The 19,155-nt window shown below is 37.8% G+C and overlaps 1 protein-coding gene across 4 annotated transcripts in view; it reads left to right on the forward strand.

The window, feature by feature from the left end:
* Positions 1–19,155, forward strand: part of LOC140070990 (complement C3-like) — a 101,866-nt gene that overhangs the window by 71,787 nt on the left and 10,924 nt on the right. Inside the window, exons 27-37 of one of the 4 annotated variants that reach the window (XM_072118174.1) lie at positions 91–174; positions 1,381–1,534; positions 4,352–4,521; positions 6,755–6,913; positions 7,959–8,018; positions 9,517–9,598; positions 13,159–13,198; positions 13,601–13,688; positions 14,129–14,215; positions 14,290–14,395; positions 18,958–19,047. In XM_072118174.1, the coding sequence (XP_071974275.1) occupies positions 91–174; positions 1,381–1,534; positions 4,352–4,521; positions 6,755–6,913; positions 7,959–8,018; positions 9,517–9,598; positions 13,159–13,198; positions 13,601–13,688; positions 14,129–14,215; positions 14,290–14,395; positions 18,958–19,047 (1,120 nt within the window). Of the gene's footprint in view, positions 1–90; positions 175–1,380; positions 1,535–4,351; positions 4,522–6,754; positions 6,914–7,536; positions 7,783–7,958; positions 8,019–9,516; positions 9,599–13,158; positions 13,199–13,600; positions 13,689–14,128; positions 14,216–14,289; positions 14,396–18,957; positions 19,048–19,155 lie in introns of those variants that run through there. The other 3 variants (XM_072118182.1, XR_011849027.1, XM_072118195.1) reach the window with 3 other exon arrangements.

Raw genomic sequence — 19,155 nt, forward strand, 5'->3', positions numbered from 1 at the left:
CATCTCAAGTTATAGTTAGGGCATTGGTGTTTAGCTTGTTGACATAGTAAGACAGCTTTGCAAAACCTTGTTTTCTGCTTTGCTTTCCAGGGTGGTTATGCAGAATCAGAGTCATCGCTTACAGCATTTGTGCTTATTGCACTAGCTGAATTAGGAAACACATGTGATCAATCAGTAAGTACAGATTAGGTAATGCTAATTATACCTTTAAGGGGTTTTCCCTACGAAAGAAAATTCAAAAACGAAAATTCCCCACGAAAAGAAAATTCTAAAAAGCAACGTTTCGATTCCAATATGAATCTTTCTCAATGCTTGAGAAAGATTCATATTGGAATTAAAACGTTGCTTTTTTATGCCTGGATGATGTACCAATAAAGACTTCTTCGAATTTTACTCTTCGGTGCTGTGGCTCTCTCCTCCCACTATGCCTTATTTGAAGTTTTGAACGCCAGAACTTTCAGCTGCGAGCACCAACTCCTAGAAGGAATCGCTGTGGATTGCTGCCCTATTTTTTCTATTTTATGACCAAATCCCTGGCCGCTGCAGCCATCTTCCTTTTAAAAAAAGATTTATTTAGATGTGTCTGCTGAGGCTAGTGCTTAAAGAGTAACCATCATTTGAAATCATTTTTTAATATTGTGTGTAGGGGATGTGGTATGTATGTTTCTAATATACGTCAATAAAAAATCAAGCTACAAGCTTCTCACTCCCGTAGAGATATGTATTCCAGCTTGTACAGCGTGTATCTATGGAGGCTGCATGAGCCCCCACAAACAGAATATCAAAAATCACCTGAAATGAATGTCACTCTTTAAAGGGAACCTGTCATTTTTATATGACAGGTTCCAATAACATGTTGATTTAAAAAATCTATTTGTTTTGTATCTGAATAATTCCACTGATTTTTAATTGTTTCTTTAAGGTTACCTGGCTGTGTGTGGTGAGTCCTGGGGTCATTGCCTCTTCTCTCCTACTCACTTTATGCCCTCCCACAGCCTCTCCCCCAGCTTCCACAAGCAATTCTCATTTTAACTCCTCTCTACCACCGGGACTCAATTGCTGCTGGAGCGGAGCCAGGCAATGTTAGCATTGGAATTATTCAGATGCATGACAAAGCCATATTTTAAATCAACATGCCAGAGGCTATTGGAACCAATCATCATGTAAAAATTACCTTCCTGATGACAGATTCCCTTTAAAGCATAACTACACTGGTACATTTTTATTTAGTAAATAATTTTACAAATTTAATTTTATCATCTGTACTATTGATTTATGGAATTTTCATCTATGATTTAATAAAAGGCCTAAAATAGTTAGCAAATTACTCAGCGCCTATATTTTAGTATACAGAACATAATTTCCTTTTTTTCATTCTAGAAAATTGAAAATGCAATAAAGAAAGCTGAAAGAAATCTTGCAGCTAAACTTCCAAATTTAGAACACACATATAGCGCTGTAATAACTTCTTATGCACTTGCTTTAGTAGGAAACACCAAAACTATTGATATTATTGATTTATTTGCAAATAAAGGTAAGTTGTTTTTAACAATTTTGAGTCATAACATTAATGTGTATACATGTGGTCATTTTCAAAATAACAATATACACCTGTAAACAATACCTTTCATTTAACATCATCATTTGATATCTGTCTTTTTAATTTTTCCAAATTATAAATATTAAGTATTAATAGATTAATGAGATTTAAAAAGAAAATAGTTGGTTATGAAAATTATAGACAATAAAGTAGTTTTTGTCCCCTAACCCTCACAAATCATAAAGCAAACAAAACACAACCTACAGATATGCCCTTCCCTAGTTTTTTCACTTTGAAAATATGATTCTCTCAAACAACACTTCAGAAGCACAGCCAAACACAAAAACCTAAGAAACAAAAACTAAACCTTGCAGAAAACTGGGTCTCTAGATGCCAATATATAACATTGCTCCCTGTTATCCAATTAATAATTGTCTTATGCAGTCTGTATATGTACCCCATTAATAAGTAATTACCGAATAATAATATAAAACAATAAGAATGAGGATCCTGCTTGCAAGAGCTTACAATCTATGAGGAAGAAGGAGTGACACAGGAAGTGACAGAGCTTTTATAATGCTCCAGCCATTCTTTATAAGGTATCAGAAGCAAAATTATTAGAAAAACTCAAGGGATTGTTTGATCTACAGCTGTCAATTAGGCAGAATCACATATAGATCACATATAAGAGGTGAAGGAATCAAATAGATTATCTTGTCATATATTCTGATGCTCTTAAAGCCATTATAGGTACCTGTAGGTGGCATTGGTAGATATGGCACTTCTGCAGTATTCTCTGTGCGTGCCCATACACCTTAAGTATGATATATAATTGCTCCCTTTAAACTTAAACCATTTTCGAAGAAAATGTTGTGAATTTGTCAATGTTTATGTGTCAAAGTACGGCCACTAAGATAGTACCTATATAAACATCATACACTAATAGGTTTTTGTGCATATATGTGGGGTGCCCTGAAACTGCAAAAATGCCTCCTGAAGAAGCCATATAGGTCAATAGTCATTATACCATTATATAGCATAGTCTAGCCTTGTAAATTGAATATTTTTAGAAAATTTGTAGCTATAATTAGATGGATACAGGCAGTCCCCGGGTTACATACAAGATAGGGTCTTTAGGTTTGTTCTTAAGATGAATTTGTATGTAAGTCGGAACTGTATATTTTATCATTGTAATCCCAGCCAGAACTCTTTTGGTCTCTCTGACAATTGGATTTTAAAAATATTGGGTTGCCGTAAGAATCAGGAATAACACTAAAGCTTCATTGCAGACACTTTTGATAACTATTACAGCTGATCATTCTAGCCTAGGACTAAAGCACAATAAATTACCAATATCCAGAGGTCCGTTTGTAACTAGGGGTTATTAAGGGTTATGTATTGGATTCCTGTTAGTAAGAGGTAATATGTCAAGCGCTTTGCTCTTCACCTTACAGTTGTATGATCAGCTGTATGTCTATATAGTTACCTAATACCCAAAACAGTGCCACGTCCATCCAGTAGTATCCGTGTGCAGTTACATGCTGCTGTCTCTTTTTTACGATTATATTTTTATTTGGATTATTTTTTACATTAATTAACAAACATTTCAATTTATAAACATTACATATATATTTTATATACCGTACATGCATGATACATCTATAATCCCAGATAAATGTATGTATACTGACATCCAGACATCCAGTCTGATCCGTGTGTATATATCACTAGAGAAAGGAGCTACTAAATCAAAAGGAAAAATAAAAGGGGAGGAGAGAAAAAAATTATCAGCTGTACGTCTATAAAATTACCTATTACCCAAAACAGTGCCACCTCCATCCAGTAATATCCATGCGCAGTTACATGCTGCTGTCTCTTCTTACTAATGGGCGAGAGCAGGCTCGGACTGAACCACAGCTGAACAGGGGGATCCACCTTTGGGCCCCTGAGCTAGGTGGGTCCCTATGCCATGGATCAAAAGTGATTTACGCTCACATTTCTTCATACAGATACTCAGCATACAGCCATCCTATATATTCCTATAATTATATGGATAGTTTATATAACAAAATGTACATGTAGCTTTACAGTGGTGGGCCCCAAGATCAAATGTTATTGGGGAGCCCTAGGCATTCCAGTCCGACACTGGGCGAGAGGGCATGTTGTGGGGAGTGCAGTGCTGAATGATGAAAAAGCTAGCATCCTGGCTGTCCCATAAGAACAATGGAGCCTATCATCATTACTCCCATGTATTCTATATTTCCTTGGAATGCAAACTACACCTGAGATACTTTACAGCGAAGCCAATAGGTAGTCGAGTCAGATAAGCAGCGAGCACTGTTTTCAGTAGATATATGGAAAAGCTAGACCCCTAGTGGGGAGATTTTTATACCCAGTGCCTTTTCTATTTCTAAATGCTTAAAATAAAGGTTATTTTCTAAATTCTGAGAGACTGAACATTTTAGTTAAAGCCATTTCATAATGACAGTTCAGTTATTTTTAGCCAAGACCAGTAATGATTAAATACACAGATCATTATATCTCGTTTCTTTCTGGCCTGACCTGGTTGTGATGCAAAAAAATTAATGAAACAACTTCAGAGGTGTGAAATATCCCTTTGAGGCCCTTTTGTCGACTTAGCAGTTCCATCATATTTTAGGGTAAGAATAGTGCAGCCTGCATTGAAATTCTTGTGTTCCCAACTAGTGCTAAAATTGGATGCAAATTTGCTGACAGTGTCATGGCTTACGTTATAAATCTATATGCCATATGTGAACAGAGCATTAATACACTTCTTTTTTGTTTCTAAAGATAGGACTTTCTGGCCAGTTGAGAATTCACAAAAAGCTTTGTTTACGGTGGAGGCCACTGGTTATGCCCTTCTTCAAAAGCTAAAACTCCAAAAATTTGAAGAAGCCCATAAAATTGCGGAATGGCTGGTGAATGTAAGAAGTTTTGGGGGAGGATACAGGTCAACACAGGTAATGCACAACAGCAAGCTTTGTTCTTAATCTCTTTATCATCAAGTTTACTATGACCCAAAAACATTTTTAGCAAATTATAAATGGTTAATATCATGAAAGTTTTCAGTTTTCACAATCTAGCCTCCTGATATATCTAGCAGCTGATGTGGGACGTGATACTTCTCTGACCGGTACTGTTTGGTGCAGAATTATGCTATTGCCTGCATCACTTCCCATTCTGCCACTTTACACGACCCCCATCAAGCCCCTCCAAGCCCACTTGGCATAGAGGTGGCATAAAGGGTGAATAAGTTGCCAAGCAACAGGGATTGCGCCCATTTCAGGGCTAATACACCAGTCTTCTGGCTTACAAGCTGAGATATACCAACCCCCATATTCGGAACAGTAATGATAAATATGGTGAAATTAGTTTTTTGTTATTACAGCAATTATGGGGATAAGCAAAGCATTATACTGTACATAAGATAGTCACAAATGTACGCATTTTTGCATAAAATTATTTGCTAAAATGTATTTGCTTTACAAATGGAAAAAAAGAAAATGTTTACATTTTTCCACAGTTTTGCTTATTTATTACAGTATAAATATTCAAATGAAGCTTACTGCTCCTATTGTGTGCCATATGGAAGCCCCATATAAGGCACAAGAATACTATTTAAAAAAGACATTTTGATGTAAAATTCTAGGCAGCAAAGTCCAGTAGTCTAAAAGCAGGTAAACAGAGAAATAGGTCATTCAAGTAAATAAAAGATAACATTGTCCACACAGTTTTTCTGCAATAGTTAGCAGTTTTTAAACACAGGTTTTTCTGCAGACCATAGCATGAAATCTATGGCTACCGTTGGCTTATGTGCTTTATTATTAGCATTAAGGTATAAGTCACAGCATTCACACTCTGTATGCAGGGGTAGATTTAATCATAAAGCAACCTAACAAATTGTGTGCAGCTCCAGAGAACAAGGGGCCCCACGCAGGAGTGGGATACAGACAAATCTTTCAGGGAAGTTGTCTTAAAATGAGGGGGATACTTACTTGCATTCTACTTATGTGATGTCTTCCAGAGGGACACCTATAAAATTCAAAGACTTAAAGGGGTATTCCGGGAATATGAACGTCTGATACAGAAACACATGTTGTTATAAATAAATGAATGTAACAAAACTCAATGTCATTAGTCACAAAATGGAGCTTAAATATTTTGATTTTATGATTCACAAAATTTTATGGCCTCTCTAAAGTTATCACCAAGATGGCTGCCACTGGAAACTACAGGTCCCAAGATCCTTTAGTTCTCAGTAACTCCTCCTCCCTCTTATGCTCTGCTCCCACCAAAACACTGGCCATACTGGCTGCACTGCAACCAACCAACTACAGCCAAACATAGTGGTGATCACATGACCTGTCCAGGAAGGTGCAGGACATGTGATGTGGACATGTGACCAGCGGCCATATTTTGTCCTGTGTATGCTCTGCAGCGGACCGCGCAGAGGAAATTAAAGTACTGATTAAAGGGCCAGTAGCATTTTAATTCTTCATTACAGTCTATGTCATCAGCATTTTCCTGCTAAGGGGAGCAAAATTTTAAATAACAACTAATTACATATTAGCGTATATGGAATACACCTTTAATGTTCTGCCTTCGGGAGTAGAACTGTTCATTGGGTAGACTGTCAGAGGGTTTTCTTACGAAACAAGTTAGGTCCTATCCACAGGGCTTAAGTTGCTGATCGGTGGTGGTCACAGTAATGAGACCCCCACAGATCACAAGAATGGGGGGTACAATGGGGTCCGAGGTACCTCTGTCCATAGAGATAAATGGGGCAGCACGGACATGCATGGCCGTCTGGTCCCACTCATCTCGGGAAGTGACCAGCGTCTGATGGAGGTACCTCAGTGATGAGACCCCCACTAATCGGCAAGTTAGGCTCTATTCTGTGGATAGGGCCTAGCTTGTTTCCTGGGAAAACCTTTTTTAGGCCTTGCAGTTTTTTTAAAATGATCTACAGGATGGTAAGTTTTATATAGGAGGCTAGGCAGAAAAGCTGATCTCCTGCAAAACATATAGGAAAAAAAGTATGTCTGACCTTTAATTTTAGTTATCACTATATTTATGGCTTGTGCTGAGGTGAGAAACTCTAAAACCCTATTTTCTGTAAATGTAGGGGCACAAATTGCATTATGTGCAAATGTTTTAATTCATTCAAACGCAATTGAATGTTTTATGTTACAGGCCACTGCAATTGCACTACAAGCCCTAGCACAATACCAAATAGATACAAGTACCCAAGAAACTGTAAGTTTAGATGTCCAACTTGTTGTTGAAGGAAGGGATAAACCATTGCAGTACAAAATCCAAAATAATGATGCATATTTGGAACGAACAAATAAGGTAAACAGTGAAACTTAAACTCTGTACTTTTATACAAAATATGTGTTTTAGTTCTAGGAACAAGTACAAAGTCATAAACTACCATATGACTTCATGCAACACTGTACTCAAGGCCAGACAGAGATTAAAAGTTGTAATTAGTAATGAGTAAAAATAGCTAAAAATATAATCACTTGACGCATACTGCAATAAGTTCATGCTTTCCATATAAAATGTCTCCTTTTTAATTATAAATTTAATTTTGATGAATGAAACTAAGACCTTTACAGAAGGTCTCATGAACATGTGTGCACTTTGTGGGCTGCAAACAAGGGAACACGATCCTATGTTTGCAGCCTGTCTGTCATTAACAGGTGAGCTCTGCTCACACACTGAGGACAATAGAAGAACACTGTCCATGCTGGGCAGAAATAGCATCTGCTCTATGTTTCTTGCATGGGCGGTCAGCTCATGTGTCATACAAAAGACAGAAATGAGGTTGTTTTTATCGTGTGCATGTAGAGTGTAATTTATATATATTATAATATAATAAAAGGGGTTGGCCACGCTAAATAAAGTTCTGGACTGGGGCTTTGAGGCAGGAAAACAAATATTGCAACTTACCATCCAATGGAATTATCCAGAGATCCTCCTGGGCGATTCGAGGTGTCTTCTTCATCTTCTGTCTTCTTGTGTTGATGCTGCACTCCCATGACATAGCCAGTCCTGTGCTGTGAGTGTTCACAGTTCTGTCTCTGCTAAGTGAGCAAAGGCACAGCTATGAAATACTGCACATGCGCAAAGAAGAGGATGGTGGCTGCTGTTCCCACCCCGCGAGGGATGTGGGGCAAAGAAATCCCAAGGGATCAGATACTCAAAAAAGAAGATGAGTGAGTACCACTACCACCTGATAATAGGACTGGGGATTAAAAGTTAGTTTATAATTTAGAGGGTATAATTTTACATTTTTATTAGGAAGGTGGCCAATCCCTTTAAGAGGACTATAGCAATACTTATATGCTAACATTTAATTTTAAGATATAAATAATTCCTTAATTTCTCCTAGATTCCAGCAAATAAAAATCTCACTATTGAGGTGACAGGAACTGGAAAAGGCACCATAACAGTAAGTTAGATTTTTTTGTACTTACCACACAAAAAAATAATGGTTATATTAAATATTTGCACAAATGTTACCAGTGCATAATCCCCAAAAACACAATAACAGCGATGTACGCAGATTTTAATTAGAATGTAACCTGTTTTTTTTAAACACATTGGGGCAGATTTATCAAGCAGTCTGAAAGTCAGAATATTTCTAGTTGCCCATGGAAACCAATCACAGCTCCCCTTTAAAATATTCATGAGCACTAGTAAAATGAAAGCTGAGCTGTGAATGGTTCCCATGGGCAACTGGAAATATTCTGACTTTCAGACTGATTGATAAATCTGCTCCATTGATTATAAAACACATAAAAAGTGGCATACCCATATATAGGGGCACATTTACTTACCCGGCCCATTCGCGATCCAGCGGCGCGTTCTCTGCACAGGATTCGGGTCCGGCTGGGATTTAAGATGGTAGTTCCTCCGCCGTCCACCAGGTGGCGCTGCAGCGCCGAAAATAATCTTAACGCCCCGGAATGCACCATCCCATAGAAGGTGAAGGTGAGCGCTCCCCAAGCGACACATTTTCGGTTTTTAAATGCGGCGGTTTTTCCGAATACGTCGGGTTTTCGTTCGGCCACGCCCCCCCCCCGATTTCTGTCGCGCGCATGCCGGCCCCGATGCGCCACAATCCGATCGCGTGCGCCAAAAACCCGGGGCAATTCATGTACAAGCGGCGCAAATCGGAAATATTCGGGTAACACGTCGGGAAAACGCGAATCGGGCCCTTAGTAAATGACCCCCATAGTCTTTTCCCCCTTATAAAAAAAAAGTAAAAACTGCAGCAAAAATAGGAGCCATAAGGAACCACATTTACTAAAGCAACCTTTTAACTATATAGTGTACAGCAGGAGTCTACAATCTATGGCTTGTAGTGTCGAAAGTTGGCTGGCAGCAATGTGTGGAAATGCACCAACTAATTTGCACTATTGAGGCTCTACTATGGATTTTAACTGTTTTACAACTTTTTAGATTCAATAAAATTAAGAATATTTTTTAATTCTAAAAGTGGTGCTGGAGCTGTTGGATCTTTTTTGCTACATAGAAAGAGTTAAAGAGGACCTGTCACCCCCAAAAAAGTGTCGGCCCCTCATGAATATACCCGGCTGCCAGCGCAGTGGATATTTGATAGAGGTCAGATCTTTTAGAAACAACTTTCACAACATAAATTAAAATAAATTTAACATATATGGAAAGGGGCTGAGGATAGGATTGTGGGGGGCATGTTTGGTGGGGGTCTTTTTTGGGGGTTACGTGTCCTCTTTAACCATTACTCTTCTTATCTGCCTGGGTGCAGCTTTCAATGCTTTCAGACAGAAAGAAGCTGCTTTCCATTTAATGAATTATATAACAAAGTTTACTATTATCACCTGCTCTATTGATTTGTGAAATAAAAATATATCTTCAAGGGTTTAGTTACTTTATAAGAAACTTGTATTTGTGTGTTTAAATCTTAGGTAATGACACTTTACCAAGCCTTACTGAATGAAGAACAACAATGCAATGGGTTTACATTAAAAGCAGATATGAAACAACATGGTAAGCTTTGGGGTAGTTCCTTTTACGTAAATAAGGGGTCATTTATCATGCCTTGTACAACAGTCTTTTTCCTCTCTCAGTGAGGGGTGGGGAGCAGGGTGGTTACACACCAGCTCACTATATTTACTATAGCCTGTAAGGATTATAGCTAAATTGTATGCCAGGCAGGACCTGGAGTAGAGTACATCAGGACCCAAGGGCTGTCCACAGGCAGTGCCTGTAAGATCCCATCTGTGCATGTGGATAGGCGGAATCAGATAACACCCTGCAATACAATACAGTATTGCAGGTTATTATCATGAACAAGCAATCAGATGATAGTCATAGTGTGCGCCGGCCAGCAGATTGCATGGATGCGGCTCTTCCGGCTATAGAAGAAAGAGAAGAAATAGAGAAGAAAGAAGAGGAGCCGCCAGGAGCCGTGCCGAGGATCGTGAGTATTACGTTTATTTTTTTTTATTGACTTGTGTATAACCCGAGTTGAGGTTTTTGCACATTCGGTATTTTGAGAAATTTAGTAACATGCGAGAACAAATATCTAAGTGTGGTATCCCCATAATCGTATTGACCCATATAATAAAAATAAGTCTTTATTAGGCTATACGGTGAACACAAAAAAAAAAAAGTCAAATATCAATAACATAATTGATGCTTTTCTACTCCATGTTCCAAAAAAGTTAATATGTTTTTACCAATAGGTAACCGCAAAATGGTATAACTGGAAAATACATCTCATCCCGCAAAAAAATTGCCCACACATGGCCCCACTAATGGAAAAATCTAAATTTTATAGCCTACAAAAGGGTGGCTTTAACCCCTTCTCTACATTTGACATAATAGTACTGCATGGCGGGAGGTGCGTTCCCCCATTTTACAGTTTTATTACGTCAAGCTTCTGGCACCGGAAAAAAATTCACAAAAAAGTGTGCACCGGAAATAATGTTTCTGACTTATTGTCCAGTTTGTTACAAATGCGGCGATACCAAATATGTGGGGATTTTGTGATGTTGTTTTTTTTTTCTTTATTAGATGTGTATAGGGAATGTTTGTGTTTAGGGGACTTTTACTTTATTTAATTAATTCTTTTTATCACAAAAACTTTACTAACTGGTGTGTGCACATACAGCAGTTTACCACCACATAGGGTGGATTGTTATACTCGGGAAAGATTGGATATCAAACTTTATAGAGCATTTTGGTATTTTTTCCACTGATAATGTGTACATTTAATGAAAAACAAATTAATTCAGCCAAAAAAATTTAATTTCAAAATTGCATCCGATTTAGTTTTAACCCTTGTAAAACAATTAAAGGGTTAACAAACTTCATAAAAGTTGTTTTATGTACTTTGAGGGGCGTAGTTTATATAATGGTAAGTATGGTAAAACCATACTTTTATTTAGGCCCGTCAAAGGTACTTGAAACCTGATCAGGTCGCTCAAAAGCACGATTTTGCGTTTTTTAGGAAAATGTGAAAAATTGCACCTAAAGTTCAAAGCCCCATAATCTCCTACAAAAATGAGAGTATGCATAAAAAACCATGTCCACATAAAGTAGACATTCTGTAAATGTTGGTTATTAGGTTTTTTTGCTGTTATGCGTGGAAAAAGTAGAACAATTTGAATTTCGAAAATCGAGAATTACAATGTGTCACGAGAAAACAATTTCAAAATCACTTGAATATGTTCAAAAGTTATAACCACTTATAGTGACACAGGGCAGATTTGAAAAAATGGGCCATGTCATGAAGGTGAAAAGTATCTTCGGTGTTAAAAGGTTAAAATGTCTATAGTACAACAACAAGTAACGTCTCTGTAGTCAGTTTCTCGAGAGTAGCCAATAATTTTTCCCAGTGCTATCACATTAAAGTGGACGCTGGTAGTTTTATTTTGAGAGCTCAGTGGCACTCAGTGGCAGGAACGAGTATTAGCTCGTATCCCTGGCAGATGTGTTATAGTCTCTTCTGCAAGATAAGGATTATATTTAGTGTCAAAAGGCAGAAGATTGATAGTCATATTAGGGACAGTGTCTTACATTCTGCGAGTTGGACTCTAGTGATGGCTAAGTCAACTATGATGCCATCCACTTGTGACAACAAGTCTAAATTGAGTCTTCTGCTGTAGTGAGTTCCCTAAGGAGTTAACCTATTGGCGTATAAGTGTACTAAAGTGCCTACATAAATCCATAACACTGACTACTAGAAGAAGGCTAGCTTACTAACTAGATAAGTATTCTGTAACACTAACTGACTATCACGCAGGAAGACTAGCTCACTAGCTTGATGGATATACTAACATAGAGGATTAAAGCTAAATTTAAAAATCATCACATAAAGCCCCCCAACATGTTTCACCTGTACAACCGGCTTCATCAGGGCTATATATATGGACACTTAGATAAAACTAATGAACTGAAGCTTGTGTATGATCAAGTATAACAAATCAATTGATCATATGGCCGTCCATATAAACATAATATAATGAACTTTTTACATGATCAAATATAGTAAATTAATTCATCATATGAAAGATCAGGTAAATATAATGAACTGAAGCTTATTTTGACAATCATAACAAATTAACTGATCAAATAGATATATAATTAACCAAAGGTTATTAACAATGAAGTATAAGAAATCAACTGATCATTTGATTCATCAGATCTAATAAACTCATGAACTTATCAAAGTAACATAAACGCAATTTAATACTAATGAATTAATAAATCTATAAATCTATAAGCAACAACTTGTATTACTAGTCTAATTCTAATAATACTAATTGATATTTTTAGCCACTTTATAGAGTGGCTCTGTTTACCACAAATGGGTAAATAAATGGTAAATAAATGAAATTAGTTACACAACCAGAATAAATAAAGGCATGTCCAGATACAGAAATATCCCCAACAGACGCAGATACTGGCAAAATCATTTTAGATACTCATTCAAAAGATTGCAACTCTCACAATTAGCACTTGGCACTGAGGTTTTCCTTGATAACTTTGGTCTGGTGGGAAAATCTTTTCTCAAGGCTTCAGCATCCATAGACCAAACAGTGATTGGGTCTGAGCTCTGGACAAAACCGGGGAGTAGGGCAATAAAGTGAGTAGAGAGAGAACCTGTCAATAACAGTGGATTAACATAGGTGAGTCAGAGCATAATTGCAGTAGACAGCTTGGTGGGGTGTTCATCAATCAACACAGCCATCAAACCTAAACCCATGTCCACACTGACAAAGTTCAAGAAAAGCACACAATCAGGGCCTCCATAGATGCAATCATGGACACAGGGTGACGCAGATATAGACATTGCCAAAACTTTATCAACTTGCATGCTCTTTGTTCTGATAGAGTGCCAAGTACAGAGTAGAAAGGAGGTTAAAAACAAAACAATGGAAGCTTTGAAGAATTTGAATTTCATTTGATGAAAAATAAAAGTAGCTTTGCATGTAGATTATACAGTATATACATAATAATGGTGTGCAAAAGTGAGTTTTTCCTACCTTTTTAAAATATATCTCAGTTTGGTTATCACACTTACTGAATTTTTTTCACAACAGAAACAAAACGTGAAACATATATTCTCCACATACGAACAAGGTATTTTTGTCCTGCATATTCTAAATGTGACAATTAAATAAATGAAATAAAATAAATTGTTGTCCAAAGATACTGATGTAAATAGGGAAGCTTGTTTTAATCAAATCTTTTCTTTGCTGCATGATCCTAATAACATTACTATATCACCGTCCCACATGGACATGTGAAATGCATGAAACCAACAATAATTAACCGTTTAAACAATGCTTCTGTATTGCTTTCTCATAATGATTACACTCAATTACACTTAATTACACTCAAATGTTTGTTTAACTGCATCATTATGATGATGTCATGTTGGATCATCAGACCCACGGTTAAGGTAGGATTTGTGCCTGTTTTATGCTCCTTTGAAAGTGACTCGAGAATAAAAAGTTGTCCCATCTGTTTTTATGAACACAGGTATCAAGGCGATTTACCTGCTACCATGACAATTATTGAAATAACTATGCTTTCAGGCTTTGTACCAAACATTCAAGATCTAAAGCAGGTAGATTGTTTGTTCTAAGGATCAAAAATACAAGATGCTTATATATCAGTCAATTGTGTGTAAGGTTAGCACATTATGTGGGATGATAAGAACCAATAAAAATAAACAATGCCCCATAAATCCATCACTGTGGACATGTAAAGATGTTTCTAGGCTGTCCTATACACAGGACAGGGGATTAGTTTATCTGATACATCTAGGGTGGGTTATATGTACTGCACATTAAAATGCAGGCATCTACTGAGAGTCCATCAGCAGTTTTGTATTATATACTGTACTGTCCCCACATGAGATTCCATAACTTGTTAACGAAAAAACTTTAAAAAAAATGATTATTTGTGGGTTGGAATGGAAAATTCTTTTAAAGTAGAACTATTTACTGTATCTGGCATCTGACTTATATGGACCTGACTCATTAGCAACTGCTTTTCTTTTCCAAGTTAACAGATGAGAAAGAAAATTACATTATGAAGTTTGAAACAAAGACCTCTGGATCTAATGGGACAGTTGTGCTATACCTGCCAAAGGTAGCGTTTTATCTTCTCCATCAATTAACTTTTTTCTCATGCCTTACGTACATTATATGTGTATTATTTTCCAGGTTCCTAATAATGAAGACTCTGAAATTGGATTTGGGATTCATAAAATGTCTGAAATAGGACTCCTCCAGCCAGCTGATATTTCCATATATGAGTATTACGACCTTGGTAATAAAGTAGTTCAACTTGTTGCTTGTAAACAGCCTTCTAGAATATAGTTGGAGCATACTACATGCTTTAGATATCCCCTGTCAATGTCTAGGGGTATTTATGGGTATCGTTACAGGCTGTGCAATAGTATGTTGAGAAAATTGTAGAAGTACTGTGTTAGCCAGGAAAAATCATAAATCTGATGTAAATACTTTTGTGTAAAAACGAAAAAAGTGCTTAAGGAATGATACCTTTATAGGTTAACCAGAAAAATGATATCTGTTGCAAGCTTTCAGGGCACACAGGCCGCTTCATCAGCCAAGGATACAAATAAAGTACAGAGAGAAATACAATATTTGAGAGATGTTACACTAAGATAGTTAGTACATATGGTGAGACACAATTAAGATAAGCTGGGGTAATAAAACTGGAGGTTATGTTACACAGAGAAGGGCCATGGAGTGGGATGGCCTAGGATAGCAGGGGTCTGGAGTCAGTCTTTTGTGGGGTTTGAGGTGAGTCCATGTAATGAGACACAAACCCAGGTGGAATATTGAGGCCTTGTGTCAGTGACTGGAAGGTCATCATCAGCTTGAACTCCTGGGTTTTCCTTTCTCTGCTATCCATAAAGTCACCTTTAAGTATTGGGAGTATTTAAATCCTTCTCGCTGTGGCCTGGTCCAGAGAAGTGTTTTCCCACAGGTGTATCCATCTCCTTGCTTATGGTGTGCCATGAGAATTAATCCTGCTATGTAGTTTTTGTTGAGTTTCCCCAAGTATATATTATTTTTGTGACACTTCATGCACAGTATCCTGTATACGACAATGGAGTATGTGCAGGAGAATGTGCCAGGATTTTATACTCCTGTTGTGTGCTGGGTATGTGGACTGTCCTTGATGATAGAACAGGGGCACAAGTCTTGCACATTTTGTTGCAGGAAAAAGTGCCCGTCAGTGTTGGTTGTGAGAGGGCACTTCTTACCAGGAGATTCCTCATATTTGGTGGCTGTTTGTAGGCAAGGAGGGGTAGGTCCAGGAATATATCATTTAGCCTGTTGTCCTTATGAAGAATGGCTTGGAGATCGGCTGAAATTTTCTTCAAAATTTTCATATGGGGGTTATACATGACCACTAGGGGCACTCTGCATTTGTTGTCTTTCTGTTGGTATTCCAGAAGGCTGCTCCTTGGAATACTTGTAGCTCTGTGGATCTGTGTATCTATAACTAGGGGGTGATACCCCTGTTGTAAGAATGTTCTTCTTAGTGATAGAAGGTGTTGTTCTCTATCCTCACTTTCTGAGCAGATCTGAAGGTATCTCAGAGCTTGGCTGTAGACAATGGATTTCTTAAAGTGTTTTGGATGAAAACTGTTCCACTTTAGGTATGCTGGGCGACCTGTGGGTTTTTGATAAATTGTAGTTTGTATGATATTGCCCTTAATGTATATAGTTGTGTTCAGTAAATGTACCTTAGATTTAGAGTAGTACAGGGAGAGTTGTATGGTAGGATGGAATTTGTTAAAACTTCTGAGGAAAGACAACAGTTCATCTTCAGATCCTGACCAGATAATAAGCAGGTCATTAATGTAGCAGAAGTATACTAGAGGTGCGGGTTGTTAGAAACTCCTCCTCTAGTTTGGCCATGAACAGGTTGGCATACTGTGGTGACATTCTGCTCCCCACGGCCCTTCCCATACACTGCAAGTAAATGTCCTCACCAAAGGAGAAATAATTGTGATGTAATACAAACCTGATAAGCTTTAGGACAAGTTCTGTGGCCATGTTGTTCTTATGGAGAAAGCATTTACAAGCAGCTATACCATCTTCATTTGAGATGTTGGAGTAGAGAGATTCAACATCCATAGTTGCCAATATTGTGCCATTTGGTAGTGGACCCAGGTTAGAAAGTTTACGGAGGATGTCGGTAGTGTCTTAGACCTTCACCTAAGGTTTTAAAATGTTTTTCACCCAGCTATAGATACTTTCTGGCTTTGCAATAAAATGCCCAATAGATGGCAGTTAAACCTTTGTGCACCTTTACAATCACTGTTATATCTAGACAGGGGTCAGACAATCCCTGTTCTCATGATGTAAATACCACTTTAACAATAAGTCTTCATTACAGTTTTATTCAAGTGTATTTAAAGGACATCTACCACCAAGAAGAAAGACGGTATGCAAATGAGTTTGGTGGTCCATGCTCCATGAACACCTATGGAGCCTGGAGCCCCTCAAGCTTATTTGCATGCAGTCCTTGATTCTGGTAGTAGATGTCCTTTAATCTACACAACAAAAAAACTGGCATATAATTATGCTTCACACATATTATCTTCACACATCCAAAACTAAAACTTTCTTTTACTGATCAGGAAAAATTCACTCGGCACATTTGTTTCAGACAAAACATATTCATTGCTCTTTTCCTTTCCCCTAGTTCAGTGGTGGCGAACCTATGGCACGGGTGCCAGAGGTGGCACTCAGAGCCCTTTCTTTGGGCACCCGGGCCATTGCATCAGCACACCAGACAAGACTCAAAGAATCTTCCTACAGTTCTAAGCAACTTAAAAGATGCTGCTTTCAGTCATATTTTGATACTTACTTCGCTACTTGGGACTGTAGGAAGAGGGAGAATTTATAGATAGGGCCGAATTATCTTTGGAGGACCTCTACAGAGGGACACTGGAAAGAAGCTAAAATTATAAAAATTTTCCATCTTTCTACTGTGTTGCTGTCCTCAGGAGGCCAATATGATTGTTGAAGAACAGAGAGCAGTAAGTTACTGCTTTAATTTTTGGTTGGTGATAAATAAGGGGGGTTTTGGGTGTCTTTTTGGGCACTCAGCCGCTAACAGGTTCGCCATCACTGCCCTAGTGGGGTGTTTTTTTCTTTAAGATGCTGTAATATGAGTTTCTAAAGCACTAAGGCCCCTTCCAAACTTGCATTGTCAGAGTCTGATCAGGGTGCAATCAGGGTTTGGTCAGGGAAAAACTGATGTTTTTCATCAAAGTTCAATCAGTTTTCAGTCAGAGTTTGTTCAGTGTCTGGCGTTTTTAATGCATTTTCAATGCACAGATAACGCGTGGTGAAAGGACTCGGGACTTAGGTCTCTCTTTTCTATGGCAATTGATGCAAAAATAATGCAGTTTTTGCAAAATTGCACTTGCATTGGACTTGCATGTGTCTCAGAGTGCAATGCATTTTTGATGCATTGCCATAGACTTGTATGGTGCATTTTTCACGCGCGTAACTTGCAAAAGTAGAGCATGCTGAGATTTAAACATGCGTTTAAAAAAACGTGCATGTGTGTGTGTGAAAAAAAATGCAAGTCTAAAAAAGCCTGTTGATTACAATGGGTCAGAGTGCAATGCAAGTTCTGCACGTCAAAAGCATGCGCAGAACACACGCAAAAAACGAAAGTGTGAAAGGGGCCTAAGTGTGATGAACCCCCCCCCCCTCTCAAATTCAATCACTGCCACCACCCACAAACTACTTATAGTAAGAAGGCCATGGGCACCTCATCCACACAGGCAATGCACAACGGTAATTTGCACCAAACATGCAATTACTAAATACTAGGTCATTCTGTAAGGTTAACATTTAAATATATTTGAAGGTACAATACATTCATGAAAACAAGCTTGTCAGATAAAAAAAGGTTACAAACAATATACGAACAGTTTCAAAAATAAAAGGTAATAAAAACGAATAACTTTAATACTGGACTAGCTTCCGTTATACGTGCCGTTAGAGTTCAGCAGAAGTTCCAGGCAACCTATCCATTTACAATGAATTCCCCAAAAGACAAATAAAGGGGTTCTCTTGAATTCACTAATTTAAACCCAGTGGGATTTTGACCCCTACCTCCTGAATGTGATGTCACTGACAGTGGAGGTCCACGTTTCCGCCTCCCTCCAGAAAGGTACCCTCTGCATCTGATTTTGATTAAAACCCCATAACTTTTGATTGCAAGATGGCACAACCCTGCCATTGCTTGCAATCACGAGGGTGACTCACTACCTCTCCCCCCATACCAAACATAGTGTGGCTAGGCTTAAAATCAGGTGTATCCCAATCCTTTAACCATCTTCTGAGGACTCATAATCATGAGTTTTGTCTAACTTATGGGACAACTATGATTTCCCATTGTGTGTTTTTGGAGGGAAAGAGGCACACCTATTTCCTTTCATCCTTTAATCCCCTTGCTCCATAGATGTGCCTGAAGAGGTGTTAAGGCTCTGGGGTGGCCATGAAGTGTTGGTGTCTGCACTCGCTTGGTTACCGACTTGCTCTCGGAAAAGAGATATAACATTAAATCTTGTAACCCAGAACTCTCTCTCTTTTGACAAAGTTCATTTGTCACTTTTCCTACAGATTGTTATCAAAGTTCGACTTAAAATGTGGCTTAAATATGTTAAGCCACATTTTAAATAGCAGATGTGGCAGATAAATAGCAGATGTAATAGTCTTCTATATAATATTATAATTCTTATAATATAATTCATAGAATTCCAAACTCAGTTATGAAAAATATTCAAAGAATATTCATTTTTTCTATGTTTGTATTCTAAATTCTGTATACAGATAAAAAATGCAGTACGTTTTATAATCTTCCTAATGAGAGTGGCCATTTAAGGAAAATCTGCAAAGGGTCTTTGTGCAAGTGTGCCACAGGTAAATATATAAATATTTAAAATATTTAAATGAAGATTTCTACATGTTATTGCTTAAAGGGGTTGTCCACTTTCTTTTATTCTTTTTAACGGGCAATACAGACTTCTA

Source organism: Engystomops pustulosus, chromosome 1 (genome assembly GCF_040894005.1).
Source record: "Engystomops pustulosus chromosome 1, aEngPut4.maternal, whole genome shotgun sequence".
Classification (NCBI taxonomy): Eukaryota; Metazoa; Chordata; class Amphibia; order Anura; family Leptodactylidae; genus Engystomops; species Engystomops pustulosus.